This window comes from Pteronotus mesoamericanus, unplaced genomic scaffold (genome assembly GCF_021234165.1).
Source record: "Pteronotus mesoamericanus isolate MK-2021 breed Mesoamerican mustached bat unplaced genomic scaffold, CSHL_Meso_final contig_347, whole genome shotgun sequence".
NCBI classification, from domain to species: Eukaryota; Metazoa; Chordata; class Mammalia; order Chiroptera; family Mormoopidae; genus Pteronotus; species Pteronotus mesoamericanus.
In genome coordinates this window covers 7012542-7025364 of record NW_026555137.1, presented here as the reverse complement: position 1 = coordinate 7025364, position 12823 = coordinate 7012542, and the positions used below count along the sequence as shown (strand labels likewise).

Here is a 12823-nt window from a genome sequence, read left to right as displayed (position 1 = left end):
ATTAAGTTGTACTAAATGATAGCATTTGTAGATTTTATAACCAGAATTGATTCATAAAAAGAATACAGTCCCAGCAGTTTATGTTAACATAATTAAATGGAAATTTAATTCTAACTGAGTTTGCTTATTAAATTGAAAATTACTGGGTTGTGAGCACTGTTACATTTCTGTCAAAATTGCTCTAAGTCTAGAATTACATGAAATATCCATTAAAATAAAGCATATTTAAGGCTCTGTGGCGGGTGGCAAATACGTGTCTTAAAACTTATGCAGATTGATCACGGGAGAGTACGTGCTGCTTGTGGTGAGGTCCATGCTAGCTAACGCCTTCTCTCCTTCCTCCACAGCCACTGGTTTGGCCCTGGGGCTAGGACGGAGCACAGCCAGGTAAGGGACCTTCTAATCCAAAGGACGCTACTCAGCCTGCTTCAGGTACTGACCTGTGGCCCTTCGGGGCAGTGGATCAGCTTCATGAGAAAAGATGAGAAGCCCAGTTTATGGGAAGAGGAGTTAGTGACCAACTGCACAACCCTCAGGGAGCGCCCGAGTTCCCCTGCCACCTTCCCCACTCATGTCACACGAAAGACTCTGGAATTCGTTTTTGTGGGGTTGTTCTTTTTTTTGCAAAGTTAAAGCAGCCAATAGTACATATGTTTAAATAATTAATTTGTATTAAACATGAAATCAGCCAGCAAGAGAACATTTTTACCTTTGAAGTTTAGAAGGTGGCAATAGTTTCTTACAGGTTTATATTTCTAGATGTGTTTTTCTTTTCCTTAATTCTCTTATTAGTATACATGACTACACAGTGATTAGGTGATTTAGCAAGAACTTGATATCCATTTTGGTTAACTTCGCATATAAAGTTTATATATAAAGTAGTTTACATTCTTTGTCCCTTGACTCATTAGTTCTTTCTCCGCAGCATGCTAAGATAATTTAGGGCTTATTTATAAAACATGTATCTCTTAGGCTTGGCATCCTTGCTAAGCTTTTTTTTCATTATTGACTATAAAAGCTATTTTTTAAGTGGGTCAAAACTGTGGTATGTTAGAAATACATGGGAATAACAAATCCCCAACACACGAGCTCGTTTCTTCTGAGGGCTTGGTAAATAGTAGAGAAGTAGGTAGGGAGGGGCTCGGGCTTGGTTATGGTAACTGGAAACATTGCTGTGTTGGTCGTGTTTTCTTTTCTAAGCTGGGCTGCATATGCCATGGCTCCTTTCATTTATAAAAGGAAGGTGCCATGTACTTCATTATAAACTAGACTGTATTCCTTGACACACATGAACCTAACTAGAGAAAAATATGTTGCAAATTCAGTTGTAATGATTTTTTTGTTTTGTAAATTTGCCTTTTACTACTGCTCCTACTAGTAAGTTGCATCAGGATATCCTTTATTCCAAAATACAATTTTTTAAGCTGAGATGCCAAGTAGGATGAGACTTGAAATGATTTTGTAGATGTTTGAGGAGTTACCTGAGAAATGGCTGCCTTTTAGAATGTGAGAAATACTCAAATGATGTTATAAATTCATGTTTTAGATTACAGCATAACTGGTTGCTTCCAGCCAGCCTTTATTTCTGCAGTTAAAAATTAACTAATAGCTAATAAATAATATATAGATAAGAAAATTAACCAATTCCTTTTCTTTTAGTTTTTAGAATCTTTCTGATCAATTTTTGAATTGGCCTTTTGCTCAAATGTGGATATACTACTCTAGATTTCAATCTTGTCTAGACAGGTTATCAATTAATACATACAGTTGATTCTTGTCATCTGTAGTAGCTATGTTCTATCAAGGCAATGTGAACACAGCAGTGGCAGATACTGAAACATAGTTCCTAGGGACAATACAAGGTTAGCTTCCTGAGAGCCTCTGGTCACAACAGTGTCATTAGCTGACCTATTTGTAGCCAAATTCACAGATATGAAATCTGCAAATAAGTGTAGACTTATTTGTGTGTATCCAAATACACATAGAGACCAACCACATTTTAAGGGATAACATTTTCTTAGTTCAACTTAGACCAGTAAAAACTATAGCATAGTCAACTATTGACTAAACCTAGGCACATGCAACGACATGCAAGACCATGAAGTATAAAATCCTTCGATCTATTGTTGAGTGAATGACTGTTAGCATGTTAGGTGACTTGTGGTCACCTTTTATTTTTTTCATTCCAAGTAATAAACAAGAAGTGACAATGATGTTAACCCCACCTATTTTGAAATCCCACTTCTCACTGCTTTCTCCCATCTTATGATTTTCATAAAAAGAAATATTTGTACAAAAACAAAAACAACGCAGCTTTTCCCTTCAGGTGATTCTAATCTGGGGCAGGAAGGAATAGGTCCAGTGTGATGACAGATGCTTGAGAAAGCCACAGGGAGGGCACCATAAACATGGAAAAGGCCACAGAGGGAAAATACCCAAATCCGTCCAGACTTTGAAGTCAGGAGGCAAAGGCATCTACATAAAGCCCCCTTGCCACCCTCCCCCGAGACTTTTCCTCCTTGAACATCTTACGGTTTGACATTCTGACTCAGTTTACCAGTCTCTTAATGAGTCACAGATCATAGTTGAGATATTGCTCAGTTCTCCTTTTTAAGGTTGAGGACACCGAGATGCCGAGTAGGACAAGACATGAAATTTTTCTGTAGACGTTTGAGGAGGTACCTGCCAATATAAGCACTCCTGAGCCTGAATGCCTTCTGAGTATCAGGGAGCAATGAGAGGGCTGCTGGGGAATAAGAATTCTCCTCTTTGCTTCTTCCTCTTGCGTAAGGGATTTGCCGCTTATAATAATCTTGTAAAATTACCATGCGTACCCACAGGAAATCCTCTCCCCCGTCTATGGCGGTAAGACCCGTTGTCCAGGAACACATCTCTTCCTTGTTTGATTCTGCAACTTTTGAGATTGTGTTGCTTTTGTGCTTATGAATGTTAATGTAATTCTTATATGAGTCATCTTTAATATACACCTACGGGCCACTAATAAGGGACCTGTGTCTCCGTTTGGCCCAAGTCCAGCAATCTGAAAGCTGGACAGTAAGAAGTACTTCGTACTACACCGAGAAATTCTACTTTCCCTCAGAGCTGACATTGTTGAGTCAGAACCCTGAAAAGTGACCTTACTTGTGACACTGATAGGAGTCCAGGGACACAGAAAAGTTACCCGTAGGGAGGATGAAAAGCTTCTCAAAGCACAGAGAATGCATTGCAGAGCTCGAGGATTCTTGGCTTTTACTGTGAGCTCCTGACCGGTCCTTCTCACCCCTGGTGTTTGCTCTTCAGGGAATAGCAGAAACATGTTGGGGATCTTTCACATACAAATCCATGTTGTTGTTGTTGTTGTTTCATTCTGGTAATATTCTGGATAAGTTTTTTCATCTTTGCCCCTTTAAAGATGTAGTTTCCCATGTTAACTTCTTAAATTCATGACTCAAAGCTCTGAGTCTATATTGTTTTTTAACCCGAGCTAGGTTGTAAATTCGTAAGTTATACCCAAACTTATCGTTTTATTGTTAAAGTGAGATAGTTTTTGTGATGGCTTCCTAATATAGGTTCACTGTATTAAATAATTCCACCGTTTCTTTTTATATACAAAGCCCATCGAAACCATAAATTTGAGGAAGAAAGGAAATCCCCATATGAATTTAAAGGAAGGAGCCCTAATGTCGGGAAGCGTAGAGAAGGTGCTGTTCCATCTAAGTTCGCCCTGGTGGCGGCCTCCTTGAGAATGGCCAGACTCCCCAGGTGCAGCCTAGTATGTATTTTGTCATTGCAGCTACACTGTAAAAAACGAAACTATAGAATTCTTATCTCAGACCATTGCATTGGGAATTTGAGTTCTTTGTTTTAACTCTTAACACCAACTTCAGGTATCATGTTCAAATGTCTGCCTTTTATCTTAAAATTAGAAAAGTTAGTTACCTACTACCATTAATTTACGGCGGAGATAGAGATTTCATCACGCCGCCTCTAGCTATCTATGTCACAAATGTTGGTTTATGTATACATGTTTTTAAAAGGCACTGGACTTAGAAATGCCAAAGTAATTAATTTGTTTTAATTTTCAAAAACAATTAAGTTTTCATGGTACAGAGTGTTCCTAAATGGAAACACTTTCAGATTAATGGATTTAAGATAAATGGTTGCTATTTTCTTTAAGTAGTAATAATGAGATACGGCTTCAGCTATATATCAGATACTAGATCTCACTCTTTATGTCTTTATCTCATTTATTTATTCATTCATTCAACAAATATATATTGAGCAATAAAATAAACAAACAAACAAAACCTTAGACACTGTGCTGGACCCTGGATATGCAGGCAGATTGAATAACTGAGCAGGGGACCAATGGTGAGCAAGAACAGGATCCACACGCCAACCTAAAATGTTCAGTGTGGCTGGGATATATAATGTATGAGTAAGGAGGTCAGGTAGCGGGTAGGAGGGAGTAAGATAAATTATGAGTTCAGGAATGCGATGCAGTTGTGCAGGTTTTGTATGAGCCTGTGGGGTTTCTCCGCTTCCAGAATGACTGGCTGCCTTGGAGAATGGATCAGGCAGGGGCAAGGCTGGGGGCTGGGAGGCATGCGGGAGGCTGTCACAGGTGACCGGAAATGGTCTGGGCCATGGCGGTGGCCGCGGGCTGGGAAGAAGTAGACTGTGAAGAGGAATGGAATACACGTTTACTTACTGAAGACATTGCTGGTGATCTAATGACAGTCTGTTCCTTTTCAAACATGACCACATGTTGCTAATCACTGATTCTAAAGGACACCATTAACCAGTTCAAAGTGTTGACTTCATTAAAAGTCCTCGATACTGGTGAGGCAACATGTACGGACAGACAGGCTCATTGATGGTAATCATAACTGTGGCATTTGTGCCATTTTCTCAGCACGTCCGAATAGCGTTCTGGTCATAATGCTAAGCGTCTCATGTGGGTTATCTTGTTTAACGCGGCAGCCTTCCAGGTGGATGTGATTGTGTCTCCCTTGAACAGGTGGACACTGGGACTTGGAGAGGTTAAGTGCTTGGCCTAAGGTTACACGGCTTGTAAATGGTAGGTCTGTTATTAAAATCTGGAGACTTGTTTGGTACAGGGCGTGACCGTCCCCAAGCCCCTCCCCAGAGCCAGGGTCAAGGCGGAGTTGTGGGCCTCCAGCTCCAGGCTGCCCAGGAAGCCCCAGGTGGCCTGCTTGCACGTTGTTACAAGAGTTGCAATGGCATCTGCAGCAAAAGGAGCAGTTGTTGTTTGATGAGAAATCAGGAGGGGGAAACAGGTCATGCACATGAACAAATAGTGTCCCTTTGAAAGTAGAAGAGTACTTTTCTACTCACAAAATAATATAATGAACATGTTTTTGTTTCTACCACTTTTTCTGAACACTTTGGATGACATCAGCTTCTGAGAGATAACCGAGCTGAAAGAGGACACAAGAAAAACTGCTCTGCGAAAACAGCCAGCAGGTAAGCCGTTCAAAGTCACTTTTGATTCTGATCCCTAAGTTGTGTGCCGTTGTTTTCCATAGCAGTGTGAACGCGGTGAGTTTAGTTGGGTGGCCTTTGGTTCTAAAGCGCCGACTTAAAATATTTTATGTATTGGTTATAAGAATATATTTATGATTACTAGTCATGCATAGTGAGATACCATTTTATGTCTATTTGTAAAAGCTGATGAAGAACAAAGGATAAATTTCTAAAAGAAAATTTCTGTCTTCCATACCTAATCAGGATTTAGAATAATTATTTTATTTTATAATTTAAAAAAGTAGAATTTTTCCCCCAAATTTAAATGGTACTTAGATGTCATAAGAAAGCAACATATTTATTTATTCTTATATGTAAATGAGTATATAGAAAATATAGTCTTTAAAAAATGCTTCTAGGTTCTTGCTCATTTTTTGTTACTGAGTTGATGTTCCTTTTTGTCTTTAATGCAAAGAATTTGCCCCAATATATTGTTTTAGATGATGTATTTTCAAAGTTTATGCGTGGTGATTCTGAAGACTTAATTTTTGTTCATATGAAAATGGCGATCCCAATATTGACCTAAACTACTGCCCTGAGATTAACCCTCACTCAGTTTTTAACCAGGTTACTGACGTCAGCAGCCACCGTTGCATCCCCTCATCCCACGGCCTCCCATCGCGGCCGTGCCAGCCCCTGTATTAATACCCCCACGCAGACGCCACAGCTCCCAGGTACCACGCCATCGAAACTACCCCCACCTGAGAGCCCATCAGATACCTGCAGAAGCAAGTGGCAATTCTATCTTACACACCTAATGTCTAAACTGCACACAAAGGGGTTGACCATCAGTGACAGTCAACATAAAACCAATATATTTATCCCTGAGAATGTCAGATCTTGAAATTATAAATTACCAACAATTATGTAATTATATATACAAGTATGTATATAATTACATGTAATTATATATACTCTGTATAAATGGTATATATTCTGTATAAATTTATATGGATTATAGATAACTGTAGATGAAATGTTTATAGAACAGATCACTATTAGAATTAATGAGGCAGAGGTCGATAAAGGATTGAATAAAAATATAACTGTTAGAAATGAGAAATATGATTCGTAAAGAGAATTAGTGACGTGGAGATACAGCTGACAAAACAGGCCAGACTGTAGCATGAAAATAATACAAGGAGTTGGAAAAATGACAGAGCGGCTCAGAGACACAGAAAAGGTCTAAGATATGTTTACTAACAGCCCTTGATGGAGAGTCTAGAAGGGCTGAGAAAACATGACATTGGAAGAGATGCTAAACATCCCCCAAACCGGCGAACACCAAGTAAAGAAGCGTGTGCCTGGTGGTACGTGGTAGCACGCCCGCCGCAAACGGAGCTCTGAAGAGATTCCAGAGAGAAAGGGTGCAGGTCTACAGGGGGGCTCCCAGGGCCCGTGTTTGTGAAGAGGTGCAGGAACCCCTGAGGGGACTCGGTCAGAGATCCCTGTGTCTTGCTCCACCCTGCAGACCTGCAGAATGACGTTCTCATTCGCTTGCGGGGGGCAGTGGGGGACAGCTTCCTTACCAGAGGAGTTATTTTGTGAGGTGAGGCGTGATGGCTCTGGTTTTCCGGGCCTCTCTGAGCGTCGTTCGATCCCAGTCACCGAAGGACTTGGGGCTGATGCCGACGACTGGCCTTTCCCCAAAGCAGTACCTGGGGGACAGAGAATAAGGCATTTGAGAACAGGCTCTTCAAGAGAAAAACAGTATGTTGGCTTGCTGATTCCAACAGAAGCAGACATATTAGAATAAGCAAGTCCAACAAATTTGAAATTAGCATGATGTATATTAACTAAATAAGATACAGAAAGATATTAACGATGTGAGGTGAAAAATGGAGTATAATTAAGAACCAAATATGTAGGTGGTTTTTAATTTTTCTCAGCAGTGTTTTATAGTTTTTATCATATCAGTCTTACACATATTTTATCAGATTTATCCCTAAGCATTGCATCAATTTTGGGGGATTATGAAAACATTGCTGAGAGGAGTTAAAGAAGACCTACATAATTGGAGAGATATGCCTTGTGTCTGGGTCAGGAGGCTCAATACTCTTAAGATGTCAGCTCTCCCAAAATTGATCTGTAGATTTAATGCAATCCAAACAAAAATCTTATCAGGCTCTTTTATAGAAATTGACAAGTTAATTCCAAAGTTCATATGGAAATGCGAAGGACTTGGAATAGCCAAACTTTAAAAAAAGTAAAAAAGAAGAAAGTTGACAGGCTAACAGTCCCTGATTTCAAGACTTTATTATAAAGCTGCAGTAATGGTGAGTGTGGCGCTGGTGCAAACACAGGGAAACAGACCCGTGGAGCAGGACGCTGAGTCAAGAAGCCCGCTCCCCCAGATACAAGGAGCCCTGGGAAGGCGCAAAGGCAGTCCAGCGGAGGAAAAACAGCAGTTTCAACAAATGGTACTGGAACCACTGGATATCCATGTGCAAAAAAATGAACTTAGATCCATACCTCACACCATACAGCAAACTTAATACAAAACCTGAAAACATACAAACTCCTAGGAAACTTGAGATACAATCTTTGTGACCTTGGGGGAAAAGAGTTTTGGATGGAACCCCAAAACACGTCCATGAGAGAACAAATTGATAAATTGGACTCCATCAGAATTGAAAACGTGTGCTCTTCAAAAGCCACCTTGAAGAGAATGAAAAGGCAAGTCACAGACGGGAAGGAAATATTTGCAAATCATATGTCTGATAAAATACCCATGTCAAGAATTTATAAAGAACTCTAAAAACCCAATAATAAAACATTAATTCAATTAAAAGCAAGCAATGGAGATAGCTTGCCAGAGAAGACACGTGGATGGCAAATCCGCACAGGAAATGATAGGGCAGAGCCCTGGGACTCCGCCTTACGTGACCTTCTCCTGGACCCTGCGGACCCTCTCTGGGAGCCCTGTGACAACAAAGCCGTCGCCTTACTCACTGGTGCAGGTCCAGCCCTGAAAACAGTATCTGGCACGTGGGCAGTGAATACTTGTGCATAACAGATCTGTAGGGTGGCTTTAAAGTGGATTCTCAGTCAGCCCCGCGCGTGGATTGAGACCTTTTCTTAGCCCCTGTGTGCAGCCTCGGACACTAGCATCTGACTTCTCATCCTGGTCTCCCCGTTTACTAGCCGAGGGGTCCTGAGCAAAGCACTCAGCCTTTCTGTCCCTCAGGCCACTTCTTTGTAAAACAGAGGAAATTCCAGTCCCTGCCTCATGACACTGTTGTAAGGAATATATGAGTTAATACCTATAAGGCATTTAAAATGTAAGTGCCTAAATGTAAGCTGTTATTGAAAGTATGGTGTTGTAATTTCTATCTGTGTGTTTCCTAAGCACTTGTTAAATTTCTATTTCTATCGTACTTTTTCTTGTACAGTTTAAGACAGAACAAGGTATAGCAGCCCCAGCCCTATCCTTCCCCTTTCCCTAACTTTATGCTCCATGGAAAACCACTTCAGTTTTTTTTAGCTGTTTATTCTGGTATTGACCTAAATTACATGCTCATATTACTTTTTCTTGAAGGTCTTTGGTTTTGCTGAGCTACTGTTCTTGAGCTACTGTTGTGCGTCCTACACAGACACATACACACACACACATCCCATACCTGCACCTTCTCTCTCCCCCTGCCAGTTATGTCATAATCAGATCAAATCAGTGGCCATTGTTTGCATTAACATGTTTATATGTATGTAGGTGGTTTCCATAGGCGTGTAATTTTTCTGCACATGCTTTGCTTTCTCCGTAGCCCCCTCTATCCAGAAGAGCCACCGCCCTCCTTCCTGTCTGCGGGGCGACCCTCTAGGAGCCTTCTGTCCTCCAGGCCCTTTAGGGACGGTTTGCTGTCCCGACCTGCTGCACTCCCGATGTTCTGGGGTCTCTCCTCACTGCTCTCCCGGGGTTCCCTTCCTCTCCTTGTGGGGTGTCCTGCTTCCTGGGCCCCCTGCCATTATTTGTCCTGAGTTCTCTGTGAAGAGAGCCGGCAGCGTTAAACTCCAGGGGCTCCGCTTGCCTGAAAGCCTTTCTTCTAGGCTCACAGGGCTTGACTTAGCTGGGAATTGAACTCTGGCTCGGGAACCATTATGACTAGGAATTTGAAGGCATTCTTTCCAATGTCTGGTTTTCAATGGTCGCCTTTTTTTCTCTTCTGCCATTATTTGGGTTTTGGAGCACCCTCAAATGATTCTCCAATTTTTTTTTAAAACTTTCCTTTTGTATATTGCCATCTTTAAAGATTTATGGGCAATTTCAGGTCCCAAATCTTTTATTGCTTAAAAATATTCTCTGATACTTTTCATTTCTAAGGGCTGGCCTTGCTTCTTTGATCATTTCTTTGTGTATCCTCTTTGTCCTGTTCGTGGATACAGTGTATTCCCTCCTCTCTGTGAGAGAGCAGGTGTGCTAGGTGCGGGGCACTTTGTAGAGGCCAAATACCAGGACAGAAAGACTTACTCATTTAACTTTTGCAACACTTTTTATTAATTGCAAGACAGCAGCTCTTCACTTTTTTATTTATATGCACTATTCTCTGTTTCTCCCTTAAAAGTCACTCTTTCTTAGTATGTTTAAGATTGTCTTGACTTTTCTTACTCCTTTTGGATGAGTGACTGCACTTTGCTTTCTCAGCTTGTGGAAAATCTAAAGGTTAGAGAACAGAACTGGAATGCGTTACATCAGTAAATTTTAGGATCACTGAGTCCCCCAAATACCAGGCAGGTCCGTGGCTAACGACTCGAAGGAGAGGTCTGGGAATTGCATGGCAACCACAAGCTCCGGGATGGGCCTCCTCGCTGCACGAGGCTCCGATTTAATCCGGCCCTGCGGGGAGAGCTTGCCCACGCAGTGCACCTCACCCCCAGCTCCTCAGGGCAATGTTCAGGACCTTGTAGAGGGGCTTCAGAGACATTGTTCCCAACGCCACCAACTATCATGCAATTTGGTAGTTTTCCAGGTGTCCAGTTTGTGGCATGTCTTCCCTTCCTTTTTTCCCCTCCACGTCCACTTCACTGTTCATCTAGGCTCTTTAAGTCAATGATGAGTCTTTCCCAGGTCCTACCTCTGTCCCACAGTCCCAAAGGGGCGACAGCCTAGTAAGGTCTCCTTTGAGCAGCATTCTCTCAGGAAGTTCCGCCTCATCGACAATGACCTCGGTTTCCCAGGTTTCCCATTCCCCTCCCCCTTACAGCAAGCCCTTGGGTTTCTCCCCTCGCTTCTCCCCTCCACACCTCATGTTTGCTCCCACCATCGTTGGGGCTGCTCGGGACTCGTCCTTCATGTGTGTGCAAATAGTTATTACTCAGATGTTAATGCATTTGTTTGTTCATACGTCTGTTGTAAACATAATAAACATTCTCCTTCTTCTCAGATAGGATACTTTTTTGGCCCCCTAATCAAACTTTTGATCCTTAACATAGGTGTAATGGAAACACATTTAAACAAACGCCATCAACAGAGGTATCATTTAGTATCACTGGTATCAATTGATTCCAGTGATTAGTCTTACACATCTTCTGTTCAGTTTGTTGCTTTATTTTTTGTTCCCTGTGGGAGTCCTCATCATAGAGTACATGTGCCAGATGTTGAGTGATGTGAAAATTCTCCACCATGGTATCTTCATCTACTGTATTCATCTGCCGTGTACGCTTAGGTTTTGCTCTGCAGCCCTTGAAGTTGCATGCTTCCTGTCCTACATTCCTCCGCGTGGCCTCTGTCCTCATCGCTCCCTTCTGGTCCTTCCGTTTGATCAGCCTGTTGGGTTTGGTTTTCTGCTCAGGCTCCTGCTTCCTCCTTGCTCTGTCCCTTGCCCCACTGTGCGGTTCCAGCATCATCTTGCTGTGTGTTACCGCTTACCTCACACTGAACGAGGGTCTTAGAGTTTTGGGCACGCCTTTCTTTCAGCTTTATACACCTCAAACCCTTTGAAAACAGAAACTCAGCAAAACATGAAATTCATTCAATAAATAAGTGCATGAAAGCACAGACGCTTGTTATTTTTAAAAAGCTCTACCTATTATCTGTCACTGTCAATAACTAATAATTAACAGGCATGGTGTCTGATTGAGCACTGCCTTCAAAAGATGATTAGCTGCAACGAAACACTCACACACACACACAAATGTACACCCAAAGCACATGCATATACACTCAGCCAAACCTTAGGGCAATGCATGTAAGGGTTTTATAGAAATACTAGTGACAGTCATCAAGATTTATTTCTTCAACCCATATCTTTCTCTTAAATTCCAGACTTGACATCCTAGCTTTTCTTTTTATTTCAGTATTCAAATATAATTTTATGTTTCTCAAAATTAGGAAGATCTTTCTCTCTGCCTTCACCTCATTTGAAACTACGAATAAATAAGTACATAGTGTTTCTCATGATGCAACCTTTGCTTAGCACCAGAACGTTAAACGTGGGCTTCCCAAACTGAAAGCCAGTAAAAACACATAGTAAGCAATGCCTAATACCAAGCAATGTAGTGTTCTTAACACATTTTAATGATTAGTCTTTATTGTTCTAAGAATCTATACCAAAAGATTGATGGTTTACGGCAACTCTACTGAATTATTTAGATCATGTCAGGGCCTTTCCTTTTATATCTGGGATTTTTTTTTTTTTTTTTTTAATTAGCCTGCTTCCTCCCTTCCCTGATTTTTGTCATTTACTATTGTGAAGCACGCAAGCTAAATCATCTTAGCACCTGATATATAATTTAAAATCAAGTAAAAACATGTTATTGCCATTATTACTCAATTCTACTTGATACTTTCAAATGTGTTAATTCGTTTTACTTTGTTCTTACAAGCATTGCATTTATCTAGTTAGTGTGAAAAGTTTTGATAACCTCTGGATCTGTGTGTGCTGTAGTTTCTTATAAATAACTGCTTTTTCCTGTCACATTGTCTGGTTAGTAGTAAAAAGAGTCTTATAAAATTTTTCTGAAAACTATGATAGACTTACTCAGAGAGCCAACCAGAAAGCCATCACATCTCCCCCGCCCCCGCGCCCCGCCCCCGCGCCCCGCCCCCATGCACAAGTCAGCCCTCTTTCATCCGGGAGGAGGGCCACGTCCACTCCCGCTGATACGGAGCGCGCTCGTTTTCATCCCATGATGCAAATCGCTGGCTTTTGTTGCAGATACAGCGGACAGACTTACAGCTGTGCTTTATTTGAGCTTCTCCAGCTCCAAAGATGTTTGAGGGTTCACTTTGCTCAGTGTTCCCCATAGTGTCATCTGTTATTTGGGAAGGAGGCCTAATTTG

At 41.4% G+C, this 12823-nt stretch overlaps 1 protein-coding gene across 1 annotated transcript in view; it reads left to right on the top strand.

Moving 5' to 3' along the window:
• GPATCH2 (G-patch domain containing 2) overlaps window positions 1–12823 on the top strand; it is a 114472-nt gene that overhangs the window by 78835 nt on the left and 22814 nt on the right. Inside the window, exons 7-8 of the mRNA XM_054576589.1 lie at window positions 348–387; window positions 5423–5487. Coding sequence (XP_054432564.1) covers window positions 348–387; window positions 5423–5487 — 105 coding nt within the window. The remainder of the gene's footprint in view (window positions 1–347; window positions 388–5422; window positions 5488–12823) is intronic.